Below are 22,115 nucleotides of genomic sequence, written 5' to 3' on the forward strand. Positions count from 1 at the left end.
GTCATGGTTACATTTTTTACTAATTATCAGTTATCAGAATGTGAACTACGTTAGTAACTATTTTTCCTAGAATTACGTATGCTTTTTTTTGGTTACGCTACTTTCTTTCAATATCTCTAATATACCGTGTGAATTTTTTTCTCGTGCTGATGAAACCAAAATCCTTAATAGGGAAAAACTCATGTTGCATGTCACGTGATTTGAAATTAACGGGTCGGTGGGAACCCCGTTTTGATGTGGCGAAAATGGAGAGTACAGGACACAAGCGGCTGCTAATCTCTGTAGGGATGCATTCTGTTATCATTCGCTCGCTTTCACGTCAGACCGTACGATTTTCAGTGACAATTATAGTGAATGATTTCGATTTTATTGTTAGTCTGCACCCCTATTCTACACTTGTAATGATGGAACGCGTGTTCCGCTCATAAAAGTTGCTAACTTCTTTTAAGAAGATATGCATAAAATATGCATATGTTGAACGTTGCAAGAATCACAAAAGACGTCACTCGTGCGTCATTCAAACTAGTGTATCATCGAACCATTAGTTCTATGAAAGAATGCAGGAGGTTGATTCTGACAATCTTGAGTCATTCTTTGCACTGGTGTATTCAAAAATTGTGTTCGACATCAATAAATTACTATGAATTTGTTTATAAATTTCATTAACATTTTCAATTCATCAACTTATAATTTTGTAAAAAATATCATCGTGTTCCGACTTCAATCCCGAAAAAAGTAGACTTTTGAAAATGGAACCAAATGAGCTCCATCTTTAAACATATCTTTGAAAGGTCTCTTCGGCAATATCAAATTATCATGATAAGATAAAAATCATAAAAATATCAACCACAATAAAGACGATAAGTAAATTGAATTCGAAGGATAACAATCCCCAAAAGGTATCAATATATTATTTGAACAAAACATTGTTTGACATTATTTTTGCGAAACACGTGATCCATTATTTTATGTATAAAATGCGTCTACAAAATTAGAGAAAAATAAATCTGAATCATTGATCATGTTTGGGGTTCGGTTTGACGTGAAAGAGCCTATAACATACTGACCGTTAACGCCTTTCGATTCATATAGTACTGGAAATAGCGGGAGTCGATAAGTTTTCTCGTCCATACCGTGCAATCTGAAAACTACTCCAATCTTCGTCGGTGAAATAGTCTTAGTCTCTTTACCGTCCTCAATAATCTCTCGTTATAAATTTGCGATATCTTGCCTCTTGCACGAATTCGCGAAATCCACCACGTTCAAAATCCTTATTTTGGAATGAACTGTTGTTGATCTGACGGTAAAAGAATCCTTGAAATACGAACAAGTGATTATTTTCATACCCTAAGAATCATTGGAAATGAAATTCAAGAATACTTATTATAAATTCACGTATAATTGAATTATGGATTTTATTGATTGTACAATATTTTCACTATCGTTAATAATATAGAGAATTGAGGACAAAATCATTTAGCCTTCTGACCCTTTTCATACTAAATAAAGTCAAGTTTTGTTCACATTAATATACCCATGTACATGAAAATTCCTGAATTGAGCACAAAAAAGATATTTTCCGAAAAATATCTTGGAAATTTTTACGCACAATTTCAACAAGTTCAATTGATCAATTAACGTGAAATAGTATCTACGATCAAGACGAGGTAATCGATTTACTTTACACTTTAGTGCCTAGTGTATCACTCCATATTCGGCACATTGGCATGGCAACATTTTCTCTATACTGATTATTGTTTCTTCTATATTTCTGCTCTACACTCTGTGATATGGTTTTATGTAAATTGACAGTTACTGCAAGGATGCTTATTTTTTTATGTAGTCATCCTGAGGCGGCTGCGCATGTACCGTTTCGTAGTATCCGCAGCTTTATGAAGCGGTGCAGAAAAAATGTATATCCTCCACACCCACAAAATATAAGGGAATTTGCAGAGCTACTTCTCAATCCACGATACGAGCGAAATCTCGAATATCAGACGGGTCGAAATGAGAATGCCAGGCATGCGCGTTTGTCGGTACGTCTAATTACTGACGACCGTAATTGCAATCATGCATTGCTGTATGATGCAGATTTTGTTCATCGAGAACTTGGGGATGTCGACCGACTGTTTATCGATGGAACTTTTCGCTCGACTCCCAACATCAACGACGCTACCCAACTCGTCACAATAATGGGAATCAAACTTAACCATGTAAGTTATTTTTTGTAATGTGCATGACATTTCACGGTTGTATGTGGCATGATGATGACTATATTTTCAAAAGGCTACACGACAAAGAAAGAGAAGAGTGATTAATTTGAAAGATTCCACATCTCGCAGGAAGTTTACTACAATTTTATTATACTCATTGTCAGTTCAACCAAGTTTGCTCTTTGTAGAGGAGTTCTAGATTAATTTTGAAGCTTCAAAAATTATATAACTATACGTAGCATAACTTTAGTATACCGCGGAAAGTGTTAATGTTTTGTTATTAAATTTTGACTGATGATTTTATTAACAGTGGAACCAATTTTTTATTTCTGTATATAATATTTAATCGATTGTCAAATTTTTCAACCATTATATATGCGATTTTCTTTCTCGTATAGTCTTAAAGAGCATATAAAATTTTGTTCGTTTCCATCATATGAATAATCAATTTTTTTTTTTGTCTATTATAGGGTTTTCCATTTGTATGGATTATCATGTCAAGTAAAACACAAGCCGCATATGTAGCTGTGCTTAATTGCATAAAACACCATGTTATACCCAACAATAATATAAGGCTAACTATGAGCGACTTTGAACGTGGTTTGCGAAATGCAATTATTGAGGTCTTCCCGCATGTTCATAGCACAGGATGCAACACACACTATGATCGAGTAAGTACCGTAAGGTATGGAAAATGGTCATTCTCGTCCTGCAAATCTGTCGAACGTAACTATATAAACACCCATAAGAGTACATTACGTAACACGAGAATCAATTTTCAGATTATTCCCGCGAGTGGGTTTGCTTCCCGAGCGATCCCTTTTACTCCTGTGTTACAATATAGTTCTTTATTCCCGGCTGAACTCTGGTCGTATTACTTTTATATGAAAAATCATCATGATTTTTCTTCTCATGTGTGCCATCCTTTGATTACTCTAAAAACTGAAATATTATTGGAAATTTACCAAAGTACAAAAATAAAAATTTGAAAATTGAAACAGGATCGAGAAAACCATAAAAAAAAATTCAAAAAAGTTGATGAATTAATTGAATTGAATCAGATATAGTAAAAAAAAGGCGAAGAAGCAAAAAGAAATAGAGATAGGCGGAGATAGACAGGGTTACGGAGCGTATTTTCAAATGATTTTTCAGTTAGTGTGTTACTAATCAAAACAAAAAAATACTGTTTAGGCACTTTGCAGAAAAGCTAAAGCTCTGAATCTCCACCATCTGATAAAAAATGACGAGGAAGCACGATTATTTTTCAAGAAAATAATGGCACTTGCGTATTTGCCTGCGCACTTGATAGCGGCTCAATACACGCGCTTGAAAAATAACTTAGCCCCAAATCATGAAAGACAATTCAGACAGTTTTGTCAATATTATAATCGCTACTGGATCCAAATCGTCACACCACATGGATTTGGTGTCTATGGACTTGGCAGACGGACCAACAATGTCATTGAGTCATACCATAGCCGACTGCGACATAAATTAGACTCTCATCCAGCACCGTGGGATTTTGTGTGTAAGTATACATTATGAGGATACGATCACACAGCGCTGCAGATGCTTAAAGGGGGTGCCCTGACCGATTTCAACGTTTACGTATATTTCATCGAATATCGAATTTCACGTATCTTGATCCAGCTGATCGCGAGAGCATCTTTTATTCAAGAAATTATTGTAATCACTAGTTCTCATTGCCTGGCCTCAGTATTGCATGAAAACAGTCTCGCGATGGCTCATTTTTCCCCTCATCTTTCCACGAATGGCGGAAGGTACCCCAACTATGTGCTTTTTGGTCCCTGAAATGCTGGAGTTGCGAAAACAGTAACACGTGTCAAAAAACCACAATTTTTTTTACGATTTCCGGGAAATGAGTAACCTTTTTCGAGTCTGCTTCGAAAGAACTATGCGCCGTCCAAATTTCAACACTTTATGTTTGTATGTTTATTAATTATAGAAAGAAAAAAAATGAGTTTGCTTGGTCGGTAAAGGTAGGACTGCTACATGCCGTTAAGCTTGTAGCCATACTAGTGTTAGATTGTGTCGTTATAACTGCATTTGTTTTTCAACAGGCAAGCTCCTGAAATTGCAATCTGACACTAGCGCAGACATAAATCATTTAAAAAATGGTCGCCAGATTGGACGCCATGCGCGATATTTGACCGTGTACAAACAAAAGCAGCTTGTGAGAGGTAGGCTTCACTTTATTATATGAACTTCTGCTTACATAGAAACCAACATACTTAATACGTAGTACTGGCAATGCAAGTTTTCAAGTGTCAAATAAATGTTTCACAATAAAATATTGTTATTATTTGTATAATGTGCAGTATGGAGAGAACTACACATGCTAGAAATCACTGTTGATGAGTTCATGGAAAAAGCGGCTTCCCTAAAAGGGAATATCATCCATGTTATCGAGCGAGATAACAGCGAAATAGAGGATCCAACCGAGGACGAGTTCCAATTACTGGAGCCTCCAGCAGTAATACGTTTAGGTAAGGTTTTCCAGATGTGAATATAACAATGACATAGTTTTTTACGAAAAATCAATACCTAATTTTTTAAATTACACTATATACACTAGTCTTTTTGGTAACGGTCGATTAAACTTGTAATGACACAGTTACTTGCGAAAACGTGCACCGCGTTTTTAAGCATCCTCATTGTATTGTAAACTGCATGAATTCCTTAACATTTCGTGTAACTTGTTTGCGTTCCGAAACCATAAGCGGGTTCGATTATTTGAAATTTAGACTAATTCATGTTACTGTACATACATATCCCTTGCGTCAGCGCGTCAGCGTATAATCGACACCAATACTATCCCTATAGTCGTGGTCGTCCCTGATTTTTACTATGAGCCGATAATTTTGTTTTAAATGGTAGATAGCAGCCGTACGAGTCTCGAAAATTTCGTTTGCTATAATCTTAGCATTGATTCATCTGATTGTTCACAGAAAATGATCCAGATTTCGATGCCGAAGTATTCGCAAACGATGCTCCAGTTGGACTACTCGACAATGTACTACTGGTGGCAGAAAATGGTAATTTGATGGAGTAGTTTCTGTATATTATTCCTTAGATGAATCTAACGCACGACACTCGATTTCATCGCTGAAATGACGAAAAAGCAGAATTTGCTTTCTCACTTTGCCTGATGGGCCATTGACGTACTGAAATCGAGCAGTACTCCTGATTAGAATTTTTTAGAAACCGCATTCAATAAGTTGAAACACACATCTTAAAAACACTACAATTGATGGTGACCTAACCTAAAAATGAATCCTCGAACAACTTATCCCGTTCGGTTTATTGATTGATCCCTGTACTTTGTAGGCAAAATGGTATTACATTGTCAGTTTCCTATCACACAATGACCATAGTAACAGTATTTATTGTGAAATGTATTTAGATGATCCCAACGATCCCGGTCCTATGCTACGCAATAACGATGGCTCATCGGATAGTTCCGACAATGAAGGGGAGCTACAAGATCGAAACGGTAACGATCAAAAGTGAATGATTTATTCCGCGCATGGGCAATTAAAATGATCTTACCAGTACTTTTATAGAGTGTTGGATTTATTGTTACTCTATTTTCGATCTGGTAAATAAAAAATGCTCTCGCGATCAGATCGGCGCACGATCGAGTGTCCGAACCAGGGAACGTTTTAATTATTTGTAAGGAACGCTCGGCCGTGCGCTAAGCTGATCGCGAGAGAATCTTTTATTTACGAAGTTATTGTCATCACTAGTTTTAATTTAGTAAGCTCAATAGTACATGAAAACAGACTGACTCATTTTACTCCTAATTCTTTCCGCAATTGCAGAAATTCTCTCAACTATGCACTTTTTGGCCTCTGAAATGCGGGAAATGTAGGAATAGTGACACGTGTCAAAAAAACCACACATTTTTTTTTAATAATTTTCGGATTATGGGTAATTCTCCTGAATTCCGCTACGAAAGAGCACTGCACCGTCAATATATGAGCACTTTTCGTTCGTTTGTTTATTTAGTATAGGACGAAACAGGGTGAGTTCGTTCGGTCAGTAAAGATAGGAGTGCCACATGCTCTTAATAAGATTTTTTATGATTTTGGCCGTGTACAGATGACGTTCCACTTCCTGCGTATCGGGAGCCGGCCGATTTTAATGGGCCACAATCTCCGCCTGCACCTCCTATCGTCATTGGTAATTATTATGATCTAATAGTTAATTTTTTACATCATTACCTATATACTTATATAAGACACGATTTGCTAATCCTTCTTTAAATGAGGTCATATGATCGATTGAAATGAAATGATTTCGTATGATTTTTGCTGGGTGTAGACGAAGAAATTCTACTGCCTCAACTTCGGTACGGTGAGATGCAAAACGTCGTAGTCGGGCCACCATCTCCGCCTGCACAGCCTATCGCCATTGGTAATTCTTACTCATACGACTATTCATATTGTCATAAAACTGGTTTCTTAAATTCTTTCGCAGTCTTTAACATGATTTTGCATCATTTTTGCTGGGTACAGATGCCGATCTTCCAGTGCATGAATATGTGGAGCCTGCAGACGTCAACGGGCCACCACCTCCTCCGGCACCGCCAATCAGCACTAGTAATTTTTATTAAATATTATTAATATTTTTTCGGTCATATTGACGTTAAACTGCATTCGTCAACACTTCCGTAATCTTTCACACGATTTCGCGATATACAGATCACGGAATTGTACTCCCTAAAAATAGGTAGTCCGCAAACGTGGACCACCTGCATCGCCTATCGTTATTAGTGGTTCTTATAAAATGTTACGTGATACGTAATACATAACCTAAATCAAAGTCGACAATGTTACCTGTATGCCAAGTAAAAAGTATTCTAATTGTCTGATTGATTGTAATGATCGATCCGATACTCTAGTTTCGTGAGTACTTAGATCCTACTCGCAATCAAAAGCAAACCATAAGAATTTATGGTTATTGGCATAAATATACAATATTATTGTGATATTAAACGACCATGCTGGTTAATGTCGGTTTGTATTTAGTTGATTCAATTTCTTAAAAATTAAGCATCAATGTTCTGGTCATGATCTCATTGTTCACTTGTTACAGGGCATCGCCAAAGAAACAGACAGAAAAAGCGGCAAGCTATGCAAGAATCAGTGGTTCCCGCTGAAACAGCATCAACAGGACGTATAAACCGCAATAAAAGACGATTAGGTTACAGATTTTTTAAATATCTATTTTTCCAACCAAAGTATTTAATTAACAAATATTATCATTATTATTCATTTCATAATTCCATATTACAGAAATGAGAAAAAAATCTATTGCAAACCAGCGAGAACTGCAGCAGCTCAGAAATGAGGCGGCAGAGGCAGCAACCCTGCGCACAGAAACAGCGCGGCTGCAGGCGCAACTGTCAGAGGCGCAGGAGCAAATCCGAGTGGCAAACCAGAGTGGTAATAACATCATTCCTCATTTGCTCAATACCATAACAATTAAAATGTTGTTATTACATAAAAAAAATGGTAGACATGAACTTTGGTAGACATTCTTCCAATAATCACACTGCGAAATAATTTCAATTTTTATTGTTTTTTTCGAACATCTAAGTCCTTAAATTAGCACGTATAGGAGCCTACTAATTCAATAACAATCAATATTGAAGAATGGAATAATGCGAGAATAAATTCACTCTGTGAAGTATGGTAATCTAATAGAAAAATGGCACCCATATACGTCAATGCAGCCGAGCGTGATGTATCACCAGGGCTGGGCAAATTTATTCTAACAGTAAATTTCGTTTATCGGTGTAATTCGCTACTTATAAAGTCAACTCCAATCATCGTCATGGCGTTAAATTTTGGAAAATTGCACGCAGGTTAAACTTATCTGTTGAAAGTAAGATGTAGTAATATTCATATGTTTAATGAAATGGGAAGATGTGAGGTAATTTGCGATAAGGATGAGAATAGCACAAATTATCAAGTGAGATAGAATTTATTAGCATGGACTGATCAGGTACGAGGTAACGAAAGATGAGCGATTTGATGAATAAGATTTCTAACGATATTATACGAGTTATATTAATAATTTTCAATTGCTGAAGCAGTATTAGTGTATATGAAATATTTACAAATTTTATGAAGACGACAAAGACGATCACAATTAAATATATCGACAAAAGTGTATAAATGAAATACACAAGAATTATATAAGGAGAATAAGGAGAAATAGGTGAAATAACGTGGGGATCCAGCAGCTTACAGCCTTCAAAGATTTTCTAATATTAATTTTAATTTACGTAAGACATCATTATACTTCAATCATAAAATGATAACGATTCATAAATTCCCATTGGAAATGAAATATTCTTTGCGAAACTTGCAGGCATGATGCGGTATGTGGGGCAGACCTCAAATACAGTAACCTCGGTTGAATTTAAACTGATTTGACTGGGTGTTGATTGTTTGCACAGCACAGAGATTCTTTGTGATATATATAAATCCGTATAAAGCAAGCCAGTCATTCGGAAGCGAAGTGGGAAATCGAATAAGCTGAGACGAGATAATAATTTTGATAATATACAAGAAAATAAGTGTTTAGAAGAATGTTAAATGTACACAGGACGCCAAATTTGATTAACTCAACTTTCGGGGGATCTGAGAAGTGCACCTACTTTGTAATATGTGAATTTTACCGATAAATGACAATATAGATATGAAAAAGCACGTATAAAGATCTGGTCCGGCACTGCGGCCGATTCGCTCAAATACGTTATGAGTGACGACAGTCGGACGCTGCTCACCTTGGAACAACAAAATTGAGTTGCTGCTCATCTTTCTTGGCTTTGCTGAGGTTAAGCATTCTTTAATACGACTCTTGCAGATTGTTCAACGAGAAACGAGTAAGCTACTCGTGAGTTTTTACAAAATAACATGACTGCGGAAGGACATACCACAATTCTATAATTTAATGCTGAAATAAAACAGGCTAGGCTGGGATAGACAGGTGAATAAAACAAAAACGAGTAGGTAGATTAAGTATTTGATGTTTTCGAATAGAAAACACAAAAACGCATGCTCCTAGTACAAGATAATGACAGTAGCAATCAATGATTAGTCATAATTTGCGGCGTGGCTTGCAGTTGAACCAAACAAAATGTCGACCTCAACCAACACAACGGACTAAAAGTTAACGCAAGTTAATAAGTTCATTAATAATCAATTTTTTAGTTTTTATCAGTTTATACTTATAAGTTAAATCTAAGAAATTATTTTAAATCCGTTAATTAACGATTAACCGTTTTATGCCCAGCTTTGTGTATTGCATGTAGATCGCATTTTTACACTGCAACTTTACAACGTTAAAAACCAATGTACGGATCAATGTTTACTCAAGTTCATGTCATCGCATTAACGTTCTGTTTTTATATCGCATACTTCATGATTTGTTATAATGATGTTATTACGAATAATTTTGGATGATTTGCATAATGACTCCGACGTTGCCAACCAATGCCATCTCGTGTATGATACTGCATACATACATACATACATACATACATACATACATACTGCAACGTGTCCTATTTTCGGTAAGAGCTTCTATAGCTCCTTCGAAGAATCGTCAGTTATTGTGGGTGCTTTTACCGCTGCTTTCAGCTGTAAAGGACTGGTTGAATGATTGATTTGCGGCTTTCCTTTTTTTATTAGGTTAGAGTATAGACCGATATGCCTTATGCCTTAAGAATCGTGTAACCGCGCCCGTGTTCGTTGTTAAAGTAAAAAATCATTGTTTTACTCATAGAAGATAATTCTTCCGTTGGCTTCGAACGTCTGTAGAGTACCATGCCGTCAGGCAGCAGCGCCTTACGTCCGCTTCTCTACGGAGTTAACGTGGACCGAGGTGACGCCGGCACTTGCTTCAAGTGCTGGGGGGAAAACGGACGTTTGTGTGTCTCCGGAAGAGATATATGCACTTATGCCTTATGAATCGTGTAACCGCGCCCGTGTTCGTTGTTAAAGTAAAAAATCATTGTTTTACTCATAGAAGATAATTCTTCCGTTGGCTTCGAACGTCTGTAGAGTACCATGCCGTCAGGCAGCAGCGCCTTACGTCCGCTTCTCTACGGAGTTAACGTGGACCGAGGTGACGCCGGCACTTGCTTCAAGTGCTGGGGGGAAAACGGACGTTTGTGTGTCTCCGGAAGAGATATATGCACTTATGCCTTATGAATCGTGTAACCGCGCCCGTGTTCGTTGTTAAAGTAAAAAATCATTGTTTTACTCATAGAAGATAATTCTTCCGTTGGCTTCGAACGTCTGTAGAGTACCATGCCGTCAGGCAGCAGCGCCTTACGTCCGCTTCTCTACGGAGTTAACGTGGACCGAGGTGACGCCGGCACTTGCTTCAAGTGCTGGGGGGAAAACGGACGTTTGTGTGTCTCCGGAAGAGATATATGCACTTATGCCTTATGAATCGTGTAACCGCGCCCGTGTTCGTTGTTAAAGTAAAAAATCATTGTTTTACTCATAGAAGATAATTCTTCCGTTGGCTTCGAACGTCTGTAGAGTACCATGCCGTCAGGCAGCAGCGCCTTACGTCCGCTTCTCTACGGAGTTAACGTGGACCGAGGTGACGCCGGCACTTGCTTCAAGTGCTGGGGGGAAAACGGACGTTTGTGTGTTTCCGGAAGAGATATATGCACTTATGCCTTATGAATCGTGTTACCGCGCCCGTGTTCGTTGTTATTATTATTTTTGTTTGTGTTATTATTATTTTTTTATCGTTATTATTCATTATTGCTGTAATTATTTTTATTATTATTAAGTGAAAGATGGAGTTGTTGAAAAATTAGGGATTAATTACATTGTAACAAGTATCGAACAGCCAAATCAAAAACAAACTCTAACCTTCTGCGCCAACGTATCACTTGTACTCAAACATTACGTAATATCTGGCATGGATTGAACACGTATTATTTCAAACTGAATGTCATGTCAAACTGCGTAAATCTTCTAGTTGATCAATGGCACTGAATTTGGTTGAACTTGAAACGTCGACGTCATTAGCCTAATATGTTGCACCGAATATCAACATCCTAAATTATGTGTACTTCTTGCTACTTTTTTATTTTATAGCGATGTGCCTCATTTGCCGGGGAAACCCTGCCACCCACGCATATCTGGACTGCGGACACCTACTCGCATGTGCCGAATGCGCCACGGAATTGTGGAATACGGCGGAAGACGGACGACGTTCTTGCCCTTTATGCCGACAACAGGCAAACCAACCGCCGCAACGAATTTGGACGGCTAGAGATTAATTTTTTAGAATCATTTCTGCAAATTTTTGTAAAAAATGAAAATATTTTCTACCTGATGAAATATTCGTTGTGATCTGTCGTCTCTGTTTTTACCCTCTTTCATTCGGAAAGCCTACGCCGGAGAAATCGAAATCCAAGTCCAAATCAGAAAGGAAGAAACTTTTCATCGACGAAGATCCTGCAATGTTTTCTACACTCATTTTTTGTCTCCGTTCTAACGACGCATGGCACCTTCGCCTCAATTACGGTTCGTGGTGCTGCAGACCATCGCATTTATCCGTAGACGGGTCTACGCCTCCTCCCATTTTCACCCTCATATCCCGAAAAGCACTATTCGAACCGGATGGTGAAAATTGGGGACCAAAATAGTGGGTTATATAACAAGAGAATAAAGTACAATTAAACATTATTCCGCGGATGGGTTAATTGCCCGAACGAACGAGGGCGGTAATCACCAGAGGGAATTTCGAGTTTTATTTCTGTGTTACAGGGAATACTTTATGTACCGACTCAACTCAAACCACATGACTTTTTGTACAAAAAATCATCACAATTTTTATTTTTATAATTTATCGTTATCATTCTATTAGTCTAAAAAGTATAATATCGGAAGATTTTTTCGTCACGATGCGCTCTAAAATTGCGCGAAATGTATAATTGAATGAAAATCAAGTGCTTCAGAGCACACAGGCAAAAAGTCGTATGTTAGGAAGATGCAGCCTTTATGAGCAAGTACTCGAAAAAAATTATCAGAACGGAAGTTACTAATTACAATTTTGTTTTCTGCAATGGTTCTCAAAACCATTGAAACGCACAGATAAATGTAAGTCAAAGACAATTTAGAAATCACCAAAAAATTACGGGAGGTAAAATGCATAAGTTCATAGACCATCAATTTTTTTTTTCTTGCAAACTCTACAAAAAGCATCGGAACACATAAACAAACCGAAATTTACAAGAATTCAGGAATCTTCAAAAAATTTGTCGAAGATAAAACAAAAGGTCATACCCGCAAATTTTCGTTTTTTCGTAAGCACTTTGAAGACTACTGAAATAATTGAAAGTAATATAGTTATATAGTTAGGATGTCGATTTTCTAAACTATAATTATGCAAATCGTCAATTAATTGAATAACAATAATAATTTTTGATTCACAACCTTCTGAACTTACCATGGTACATAATTTTTCCATATTTTCAGCAAGACCAAGGTGGATACAACGCTACGAAGTTAGTAGTCATAACTTTTTACGATTGAATTACTCGCAGAAAATAACATCTCTACTACCAGTACATATGACTTCTTTTTTAATTATTTTAAACGTTTCCGACCATATTTGGATGTTTTTTCAAGCGACCCAAATAAAGTAAAAAAAATATACGCCTTTTGACCTCTTATCCAACAACATATACGGTTACATGATAGCGGTTACGACCTTATGCCATTCCAAAGGCAATATTAATTGACACTGAAGACACGCCTCGGATTGGTAAGCAAATCTATAATATACAAGCCACTCAAAAAGGAAAATACCGTTTTTATACTTTTGGCAACAACCTATACAAGTTGAAAGAAATTGAACAAAAATTAAAGCATATTTGAAAGTCTGAGAGTTAAAAGGCATAATCGAAATAATATTTGTCGCTAATTCGATCTTTAGAAATTTTGGTCTTTCGATATTTTGGTCTTTCGTAATATTTTATTTCGTAAATACCGGCATTCGACTGTATGACTATCTGAATTTCGCTCATTTAGAATAAGAATTATGTAAAAACATATTTTCGAATATATGAGCGGTCAGAAAAGTAACCGTTAATTCAAACGGTTCGTCGAATAAGTGATCTTTCGAAAAGAAGTGTATTGAATTATTTGAATTCTCGTTTTTTTTAAGTTTGCATATTTGAAATTCAAAATACTGGTCCATCTAATTTGTGGTCTTTCGCTTTTATGACCCGCACCCTTTTCGGTCCATTGAAGCAGTCTCCATGACAATTATTGCAAACCGTCGTGCAATCAATCCCCGCTATAGTCTAAGAGCCAGCAACGTTTGAACCCAAATCGTTTTATTAAGAACGTTTTCGGTACACCCATATCGCAGTACAACCACTGACTAATAAAGTGGCAATCTGGCCGACGAGCTCTGTTGCGGTTGGGAGGAGGCGGCGTCACAAGTCAAAAAAATATCAAAAATAAATCATTTTATCAAGGCTGATTTTTGCGTTTAATGACAGCTAGTGATGTCGACCATTAAGTAATATAACGGACCAATGAGCCCTTGTTAAGATACTGCCAGATTGGCATAAAAATCCTTGAATCTGCGTCACATTTACATCATATTGTCAAAGTTGAATTTTTCATAGTTATTTAAAAATTGTCGTCAGGATTACATATGTGGAATGGACAGATCGCACCAAAAATTGCCTATTTACGTAGATTCTCACGTATTTATTTGAACCTTAGGTACGTTTATCCTGTACGTGAAGTCGGCAAATATTGTATGCAATTGTTTATGCGTTGTCATCATGGCATCAACTGATCCAACTTGTGTGATTTGTAATGGTAGTAAAAAAATAATAATCTTCCCTGAAGAAACTTTGAAAAAATGTTATAACATTCTCCAAATCCGCGTTTGCCATAAATTGAAATTTCAGGATATCGAAATACCTTCAAATGTGAATACCACCCACGGATATCATGTGCATTTGATGAATAAATACCGTGAGAAACCAAAACATAACGAATATCCATCTTCATCGTTATTGGAACAGTCTATCTCTACAGAAGAACCCATCGCGTCGCAAACATCTGCCCTTGCACTGGCCAATGTAGATAAGGCCAAAGGATTACAATCCTCAGTCAACATGTCGGAGGACATAATATTATACAATTTAGAAAAAACCGAAAGCACAACAAAGGTATGCATATTTTACAATGAGAAATGAAAACCAGGTAATGGGTGCCAACAAACATTGCATATCAGTGGAAAAAGTACATTCGACGCGAAAATCAAAGATTATGCCACCAAACTGAATAACGCAAAAATGTTGCAGAACTCAGCCAAAAGAAATTTGCATGTACCGAAGTAATGTACCACAATATCTGTAGAGTCTCTTATCGTAATAATCTCAAGAAAGCAGCTTCTAACCGACAACCTACTTCTTGCCACACGGCACGACATTTACACAGAATAGCTTACGACGAAATTTGCAATTTTATTAGAGAAAACATCATCGAAGGTATCAAATGTTATCATTTATCTAGCTTTGCAATTCCTACAACGACAATTTGCAAAGAATATTCGACGTAAACTCAGAATATTTTCAGCATTCATTTACGCCACAGCATTTCGAAGTGAAGATTAAAAAAACATTCTACAAAAAAATAATAGTATATTGTGTAGCTAGTGCGTGAAGCAGGCGATATCCGAAGAGTGTGAAGTTTGCTGCACGAGCCGACGGCGCATACGGAATTCGCCTTCGGCTCGTGCCGCAAACCACACTCGGACTCGCGCGAATGCCATATGCGCCGAGGTGAGTGCTGCAATCACACTCTTCAGATATCGCCTTCACGCACGTGCTGCACACACTATTTTTTGTAATACATGCATAGGAAAGTGTTATTTGAGAGGCAAACCAACGTAGTCGAGACCGTACATACGCCGCTCAAGCCATATGGCGTTGCTGTCGACCGTGTTGTTGGTGACAAGAATACGCTGCACCGGGAAATAGAGCATATCGAATGTGCGCATGCGCTACGAATCTTCCGCACCGGGAAATAGAGCATATCGAATGCGCGCATGCGCCAACTCTATTATTCAGGAATAAGGCACTTCACGCACGCTACATGACCCTCGAAAATGACACTTTCCATGCAGGTGTTACAAAAAAGTAATATTGATGCATCGTAAGAAAATAGTTGTGTCTAAAAATAGAACCATTGTTGATGAAACAAATTTTGCAAATTTACAATAAGCAAATACAATAAATAAACCCTACAATATTTGATAAGCGGAAAACACTTACTGGTCAAGATTGAGATATCATCTTCGCTGTTATCAATGGACGTATTAAAACCTTGAAAGATGAAGCTCATATTTCCATAGATTCTAACGCAATTAGCGACGGCCGAAGTAGAGGGGGCAGAGCAAGTAATAGAGTACAGGAATTGGAGTGCCCTGGGTGAGTCAAACATATAGTGAATCCATAATTCTATAAAAGTGTAAAATGAATGTTCAATTTTTTATAATAAATAATAATCAATAATTCTGAATTTTTTCATACCAAAATATTGCGTTTATGTAACCCTTAATTAATTTTTATTCTATCAACGTGACTGATAATACATTAGACAATTATTTTAATTACAAAAATAAAATCTACGTAAACTATTCCATTGAAATAACATTTAACAATTTATCCTTATAATCCATGTGGTAAACCATAAACTACGCTCTTACTGTAATTAATAAGTGACATATAGTCAAACAATACGTGACACCTAATGCATTGTAAAAAATAACGGCAATCAAATCCTGTCTGCTTCCTAGTTAGTATTGTCATCGCCATCGTCATCTTCATCACTATTTTCATTATATTCAACATCAGCTTCTTCTTCTTCTTCTTCTCGATCAATGTTTCTGGTTAATGTGTCTTTTTCTGAAAAATTAAATAAACGACCTTAACCCTCTAAGACCGAAACCTATTTCCTGTTGGATGAAAATTATGTTCTTCACAGATTCATCTCAAAATACTTTCTAGTTGATAAATCCATCGTGACATTTCCATTTTTTTGGGGGGAAATACGAATGTTTGAATGTTGCGTGCGAGCAACACCGGGCACTTGAGGGGTAAAATCAGGAAAATTGACAAATGAATAATCGATACTGTAAGACATGAGAAACATGATTTATTTAATCAAGACTTGTTGTACAGATCGAAATTACAATCAAGGACTCTGTCTACTTTGGATGCATCGAAAAAAAGCTATTTTTCTTATTTCTTTTCTTAGAATACTGTCTTGCTTATTGATATAAAACTTCTTGTGCTTAACAAAATCATTCGTACATAACAGAAAAAGAAAATTTGTCAGTGATTTTAACCACTTTTTTAGTGTAAAAATGCCAGGTTGATAGGAGTTCTCAAAAAGTGGGTAAGTGTGCGCTGTTGAACCTACCTACTATTTAGGACTCCTGTTTACCTGGCATTTTCACACTGAATAGTGTTTACAATGAATGAAAACATTTTTTTTCTGTAATTTACGAATGTGTTTGTTAAGCCTAACAAGTTTTATATCAATAAACATAACTATAAAAATGAAATACAGTTACTAAGATTTTCCCGATCTATACCCCACCGAGCCTAGTGTTGCGTCCATGCAACATGTATATACGCATGCATGGCAAACTATAAGTTGTTTATCATATCTAACAACTAATACCGTCAATATATCATATCAGCTTCCATTTGAAAGGAGATAACATTTGAAATATGGAAAATATATGTGTACTGACTTTTTTTTTGCGATAACAAAAGCACAACACGCCAACACGCCAACTCGTCACGAGACGCTCTCGCAATATTGATATTTTGAAGGATAAAAGCAGTTTATCTCAGGGTTATATGTATAGTGTCATCTGATCTTGCTTGTTGGAACTATGCAGTTAGAACCCTGACCTTGTCATCCAAGTTGTCATGCAGTTTTATAGGGCCTCGAAGTGCGTGTTGCGTGGAAGCAACATACGGTCCGAGAGGGTTAAGACAATGATATATGTTTGTCTGTAAATGAATTGATACACATGATTATGTACCTTGTGGAAGTATAACGTTGTTCACCAATGTAGGCAATTATTGGCCTTCAAACCCAACACAGTCATAATGCCCATCAATGTCTGCCCAGCCGCATCCATGTGTACGCAAATGTGTAGGACATTTCAAGTGAGCATTTCTCCACACTAGTGACGCAATGTGCTCGTAATAATTGCTGGTACAATTCGGATTTGCATGGTGGTAAACTCGAAGCGTCACAATTTTTAATTTTCGTGTGGAATGGCTCATTGGTGTTATTGACGGGTGTTATGTTTTCCATTTTTTTTTATGAATATTTATCTAACTTTTCTGTCATCATTTTATACTTTTCTCATTTTCTTCCCTCTAACGATTAACACATACTATTTTCTCTTTGATAAAAAGCATCGCGAAATAAACAGTTCTTTCGGCTTGTTACAAATGTCTTCTCCTTGTTATCTCCTATTTATTTATTTGGTTTTTTTGTTTCCTCCGATTTGACAATTGTACAGAACCCTCAGTGACGCTGTTAATTTTGTTTTTTATGTATCCGCTAAATTCGTATCAATTTTTTTTCTCGTTTTTCCCTCTCTTAATACCCCCCATTTATACAATAACAATTTTACTTTTCAGTTTATCAACTTGATAAGAATAACAAACGTTGTTTTTACAATTTCTATGATAATAAGAAACTCTTATCAAGCAATATTCGTAAAAAAAATTCAGTAATATTACTCAAGATTGCATGCGTGTGTGTGTGTGTGTGTGTATTTAGAAACAAAAGATGGCCAAGAAAATTTCGATCCAATTTCTGAACAGGATTGACCATAATACCTAAGGAACAAGCGCGCGTGTATGAGGAACTTCGTGAAAATCTATGAAAATTGGCGCTTTTTGACGTGATCTGTCGGCATGTTATCTACGGAATTTTCGTCTGGTATTCCACATATGTAATCCTGGCGACATTTTTTAAATATCTATGAAACATTCAACTGTGATAATATGATGTAAATGTGACGCACATTCGAGGATTTTTATGTGAGTCTGGCAGTATCTTAACAAGGACTCATTGGTCTGGCAATATCATTACATAATGGTTGACATCACTAGCTGCCATTTAAAACAAAAATCAGCTTTGATAAAATGATTTACTTTTGATATTTTTTTTACTTACTTGTGACGCCGCCCCCTCCTAGCCGCGACAGAGCTCGCCGGCCAAACCGCCACTTTATTAGTCAGTGATTATACTGCAATATGGGTGTACCGCAAACGTTTTTAATAAAATGATGTAGGTTCAAACGTTGCTGGCTCTCCGTCTACTACGGCAAGGCTGATTTGCAAAGGCGATAAAAAAGAACGTGGTCTCATTGCTGAAATAATAGTGTAAGCTATGGCAACACTTTTCGTATTGGCTTTGTCATTATTTTTATCCTTCTTCTCAACGACGAGATGGTCTAAAATGATTCTCAAAGTTTCAGGAATGTCAGTACTCGCATTACTGATGAAAACATCAGTTGGGAGATACGCATCATTCTCGTAGACTTTCGATTTAATGTCTTCTTTTTTAATCGCTGCTGCAGTTTGAACTATGCGCAGTCGTTCCTCACGATCATAATCTTTTTTATTTTGTACCAGGAATCAGTCAATATTTTCGTTCCCGTGTCATGAAAAGAAACGACAGGAACACTTTTTTGATTTTGCGTGATGATAATTCTGTCGCCATATTTTTGTCGCAATTTATTTTTTACAGTTAATTCGTTGGGAAAATATTCCGTGCATTGGGATATGTACTCGGATAGCGATAGTTGAGAATCCTCGCGATCATCGAGATACGAATAAATTTTCTCCATTGCTGTTGTCACATCTTCGTTCACAGGGCGTCTTCTTTTCTTACCGCTTGGCGTAGAATGCAAAAGAAAAAAAAAAAAAAATAGGTAAAGCAGTATTGGTGGTATATGGCATCGCCAGCAACCAAATCAGCAATATTCATAACACGATGCTTAACTTCATCTCCCCATTTATCGTTACTTTTTTTTACCGCCTCGAGTACTTTTCCCTTCAAACTTATACTGCGAACATCATTAACTTTTCTACGTTCACCGATAGGCTGCTTTTATTCTTTTTCATAAAATTCTGCATCGATATCTTCTGTGCAATAAAATCATTTTCCTTTACAATGAAAACTAGGCAAAGAGGATCGCAAAATTTTAGTGCACTGCGTGGTGCTGGATGATGTAGCATCGGTGCCATCTCTTTTGTTTATTGCAGCTCTTATGCTATCCGGTCGCGTATAATTCTTATATTACGACAAGCGACATGAACTGTTATAGTTTTTAAACCTTGTAACGCTAAATGTTCATCATCCTTTCTTGCCAGACTAGCTCTTTTCAAAGTAATAATTCCTTTATCTTTCACTTCTATAATATCGCCACTACAAATATTTTTATCACAAATGAAACACTTCTCAGTTGCAGCCATCGCAACAATATTCGTCTCACAAATTGCAGAACAGGTGCAGGTCAGACCTTAGTCAACCGTCCCCTCCTAACGGCTGTCACATAACAGATAGAGTACGACCAAAAACCGCCCTTAGAAGGTGCATTATCATAAAGAAGTTCGTATCCCTGAGCTACAACTTATAAAATTTCCAAAATAATACGACAATACTCTCAACAGGCTATAACAGTATTATACCTGACATAAAACTATCTATATTTAGATAAAACAAGCCCTAATTTTCGTTACTTTGTAAGTTTACGCGCGTAGAAAGGTTGTTTGGAGCAATTCATCGATCTCTTTCAAGTTCGTCGTCCATTTACTCAGGAGATGTTAGTTTTACGAAAAAATGAATTCGATTTTTTTTGTAGACAATTTAATGATCTTCAATTATTGTTACTACAATTTTCCGATAAAGTTGATAAATAATGAGTTATACGCCAAAAACCATTGAATAGCGCTTTTTTTCCAAGATGGCGGCGATTCCGGAGCATCAATTGTTCAGGACTTTTAACACGTTCAATAGTAAGCCAAAATGAACGTTTTCATCGATTTTCAAAACTTCGCATTTATTATTTTTATGTAAACACACGGTCGAAATTCATACTTTTCCACAAAAAAAAGAAGAAGAAAAAAGAACCAGAAAAAAACAGAAAGAAAGAAATTTACTCCTAATTCATCAGGGAAATCTGAATGCCAATTTTTAAACAAACTTTATACAGACCAAAAAATTTTACGAAATATTTCAAAATTTTTCTTGTTGTTTTGTTGAGAAAATTAAAATTGTATATCATAATTTATGTACATCATCGAAACTAAGAATCGTATTTACTAATAACTTTCATTTCGAGAGTTGCTTGCATTCGAATCTGAAGAAAAATTGTGTAATGCAAGTATTTTCTAAACCAAATAACTTTTTGAACTCACGTCAGACTTACTTTTTTTCGAATTTCGAGTGCAGATTCGTAATCAGTAACCCCAAAAACCATCTAACATCAGGTTTCATCAAAATCAAATAACTTTTTGAATTCACGTCCATCATAATGGATCCGCCATTGTGAATTTTTTAATTCTGAGTTCAGATTTATAATCAGTGAATCCAAAATCCCTTAAATGTGAAATTTCAAGTGAATTGAATTGATGGAAAAATGTCTGCATAAAAGGGAATAAACAAACGTACGAAAAAGGTTCAAAGTTTGAGGGTGTATCGCTTTGTTGTAACGTAATTCAGGAAAGTTACTCATATCCCGAAAATCGCGAAAAAATTTGTGATCTTTTACCACACGTTAATGTGGAAATAATAACACGTGTGAAAAAACCACACATTTTTTCGTGATTTTCGGAATATGAGTAACTTTCCCAAACTTGGCTACAAAAGAGTGATGCACCAACGAAATTTGAACCCTTTCCATTGATTTTTTTATGAAGAAAAAGGGTGTGTTTTGCTCGATCAGTAAGGGTAGGAAAATACGCAATCATGGAATCAATTAATTGCATAAACCAGCAGAATTTAATGATCAATACAAATACTAACCTTGTTCAATTTGATGAAAAAACATGGCGTTGAGTTGTCATAACCATAGTTACCACCCGGGGAGCAGTCACCCCAACGGGTGACGTCAAAAGCACACACATTTTTTGCTGGCAGTGGTTGGCTATTGGTACAGAATTGCTGGTTTCTACCACGTGTTGGTAACAGCGAACTATTTATGTACACTAAAAATAGATATAATGAATTAGATTCTTTCACAGTGATTTTCGAATTATGATTATTTAGAATGCAATTCAATTTATTACGGTGAGGTTTTTTTATTCGTGTCGATGTTATATTGATTCTCGCGAAACCTGTAATAGTGATCGTACCTCGAAATGAATGGTTGCCAGTTACCGACAATGTTGACTGGAGATATATAATATCATGTTTTATGAGCAAATGAAGCTTATTAGAATTAATAATAATGGCACACCAAGTCTAATGTTGACCAAATGCAATTGTCAAAGCAGTAGTTCCTAGTTTCCATATCTTTATACCGTGTTTCCATGAGGAAAGTGCGCACCTTATGCGCGCACGCCAAGTCGTTCGAATTTTATTGGTCGACAGTTACCGACTGATTGAGCAGCCGACGGAATACCAATCGTAATTGTCAGAAAATATCCCTAGAAGCCCACAGGTAAAGGTAACTGTCGCCAATAAAATTCGAACAACTTGACGCACGCGCATAAGGTGCACACTTTCCTCATGGACACACGGTTTAAAGGTCATATTTTAGTAACACTGATGAATG

General features: G+C 36.5%; 1 protein-coding gene across 2 annotated transcripts in view; it reads right to left on the reverse strand.

Moving 5' to 3' along the window:
* LOC124405242 (sodium/potassium-transporting ATPase subunit beta-2-like) overlaps positions 1–22,115 on the reverse strand; it is a 69,510-nt gene that overhangs the window by 37,293 nt on the left and 10,102 nt on the right. For both annotated transcript variants that reach the window (XM_046879975.1, XM_046879976.1), the window contains one exon: positions 21,365–21,546. In XM_046879975.1, coding sequence (XP_046735931.1) covers positions 21,365–21,546 — 182 coding nt within the window. The remainder of the gene's footprint in view (positions 1–21,364; positions 21,547–22,115) is intronic.

This window comes from Diprion similis, chromosome 4, assembly GCF_021155765.1.
Source record: "Diprion similis isolate iyDipSimi1 chromosome 4, iyDipSimi1.1, whole genome shotgun sequence".
Lineage (NCBI taxonomy): Eukaryota > Metazoa > Arthropoda > Insecta > Hymenoptera > Diprionidae > Diprion > Diprion similis.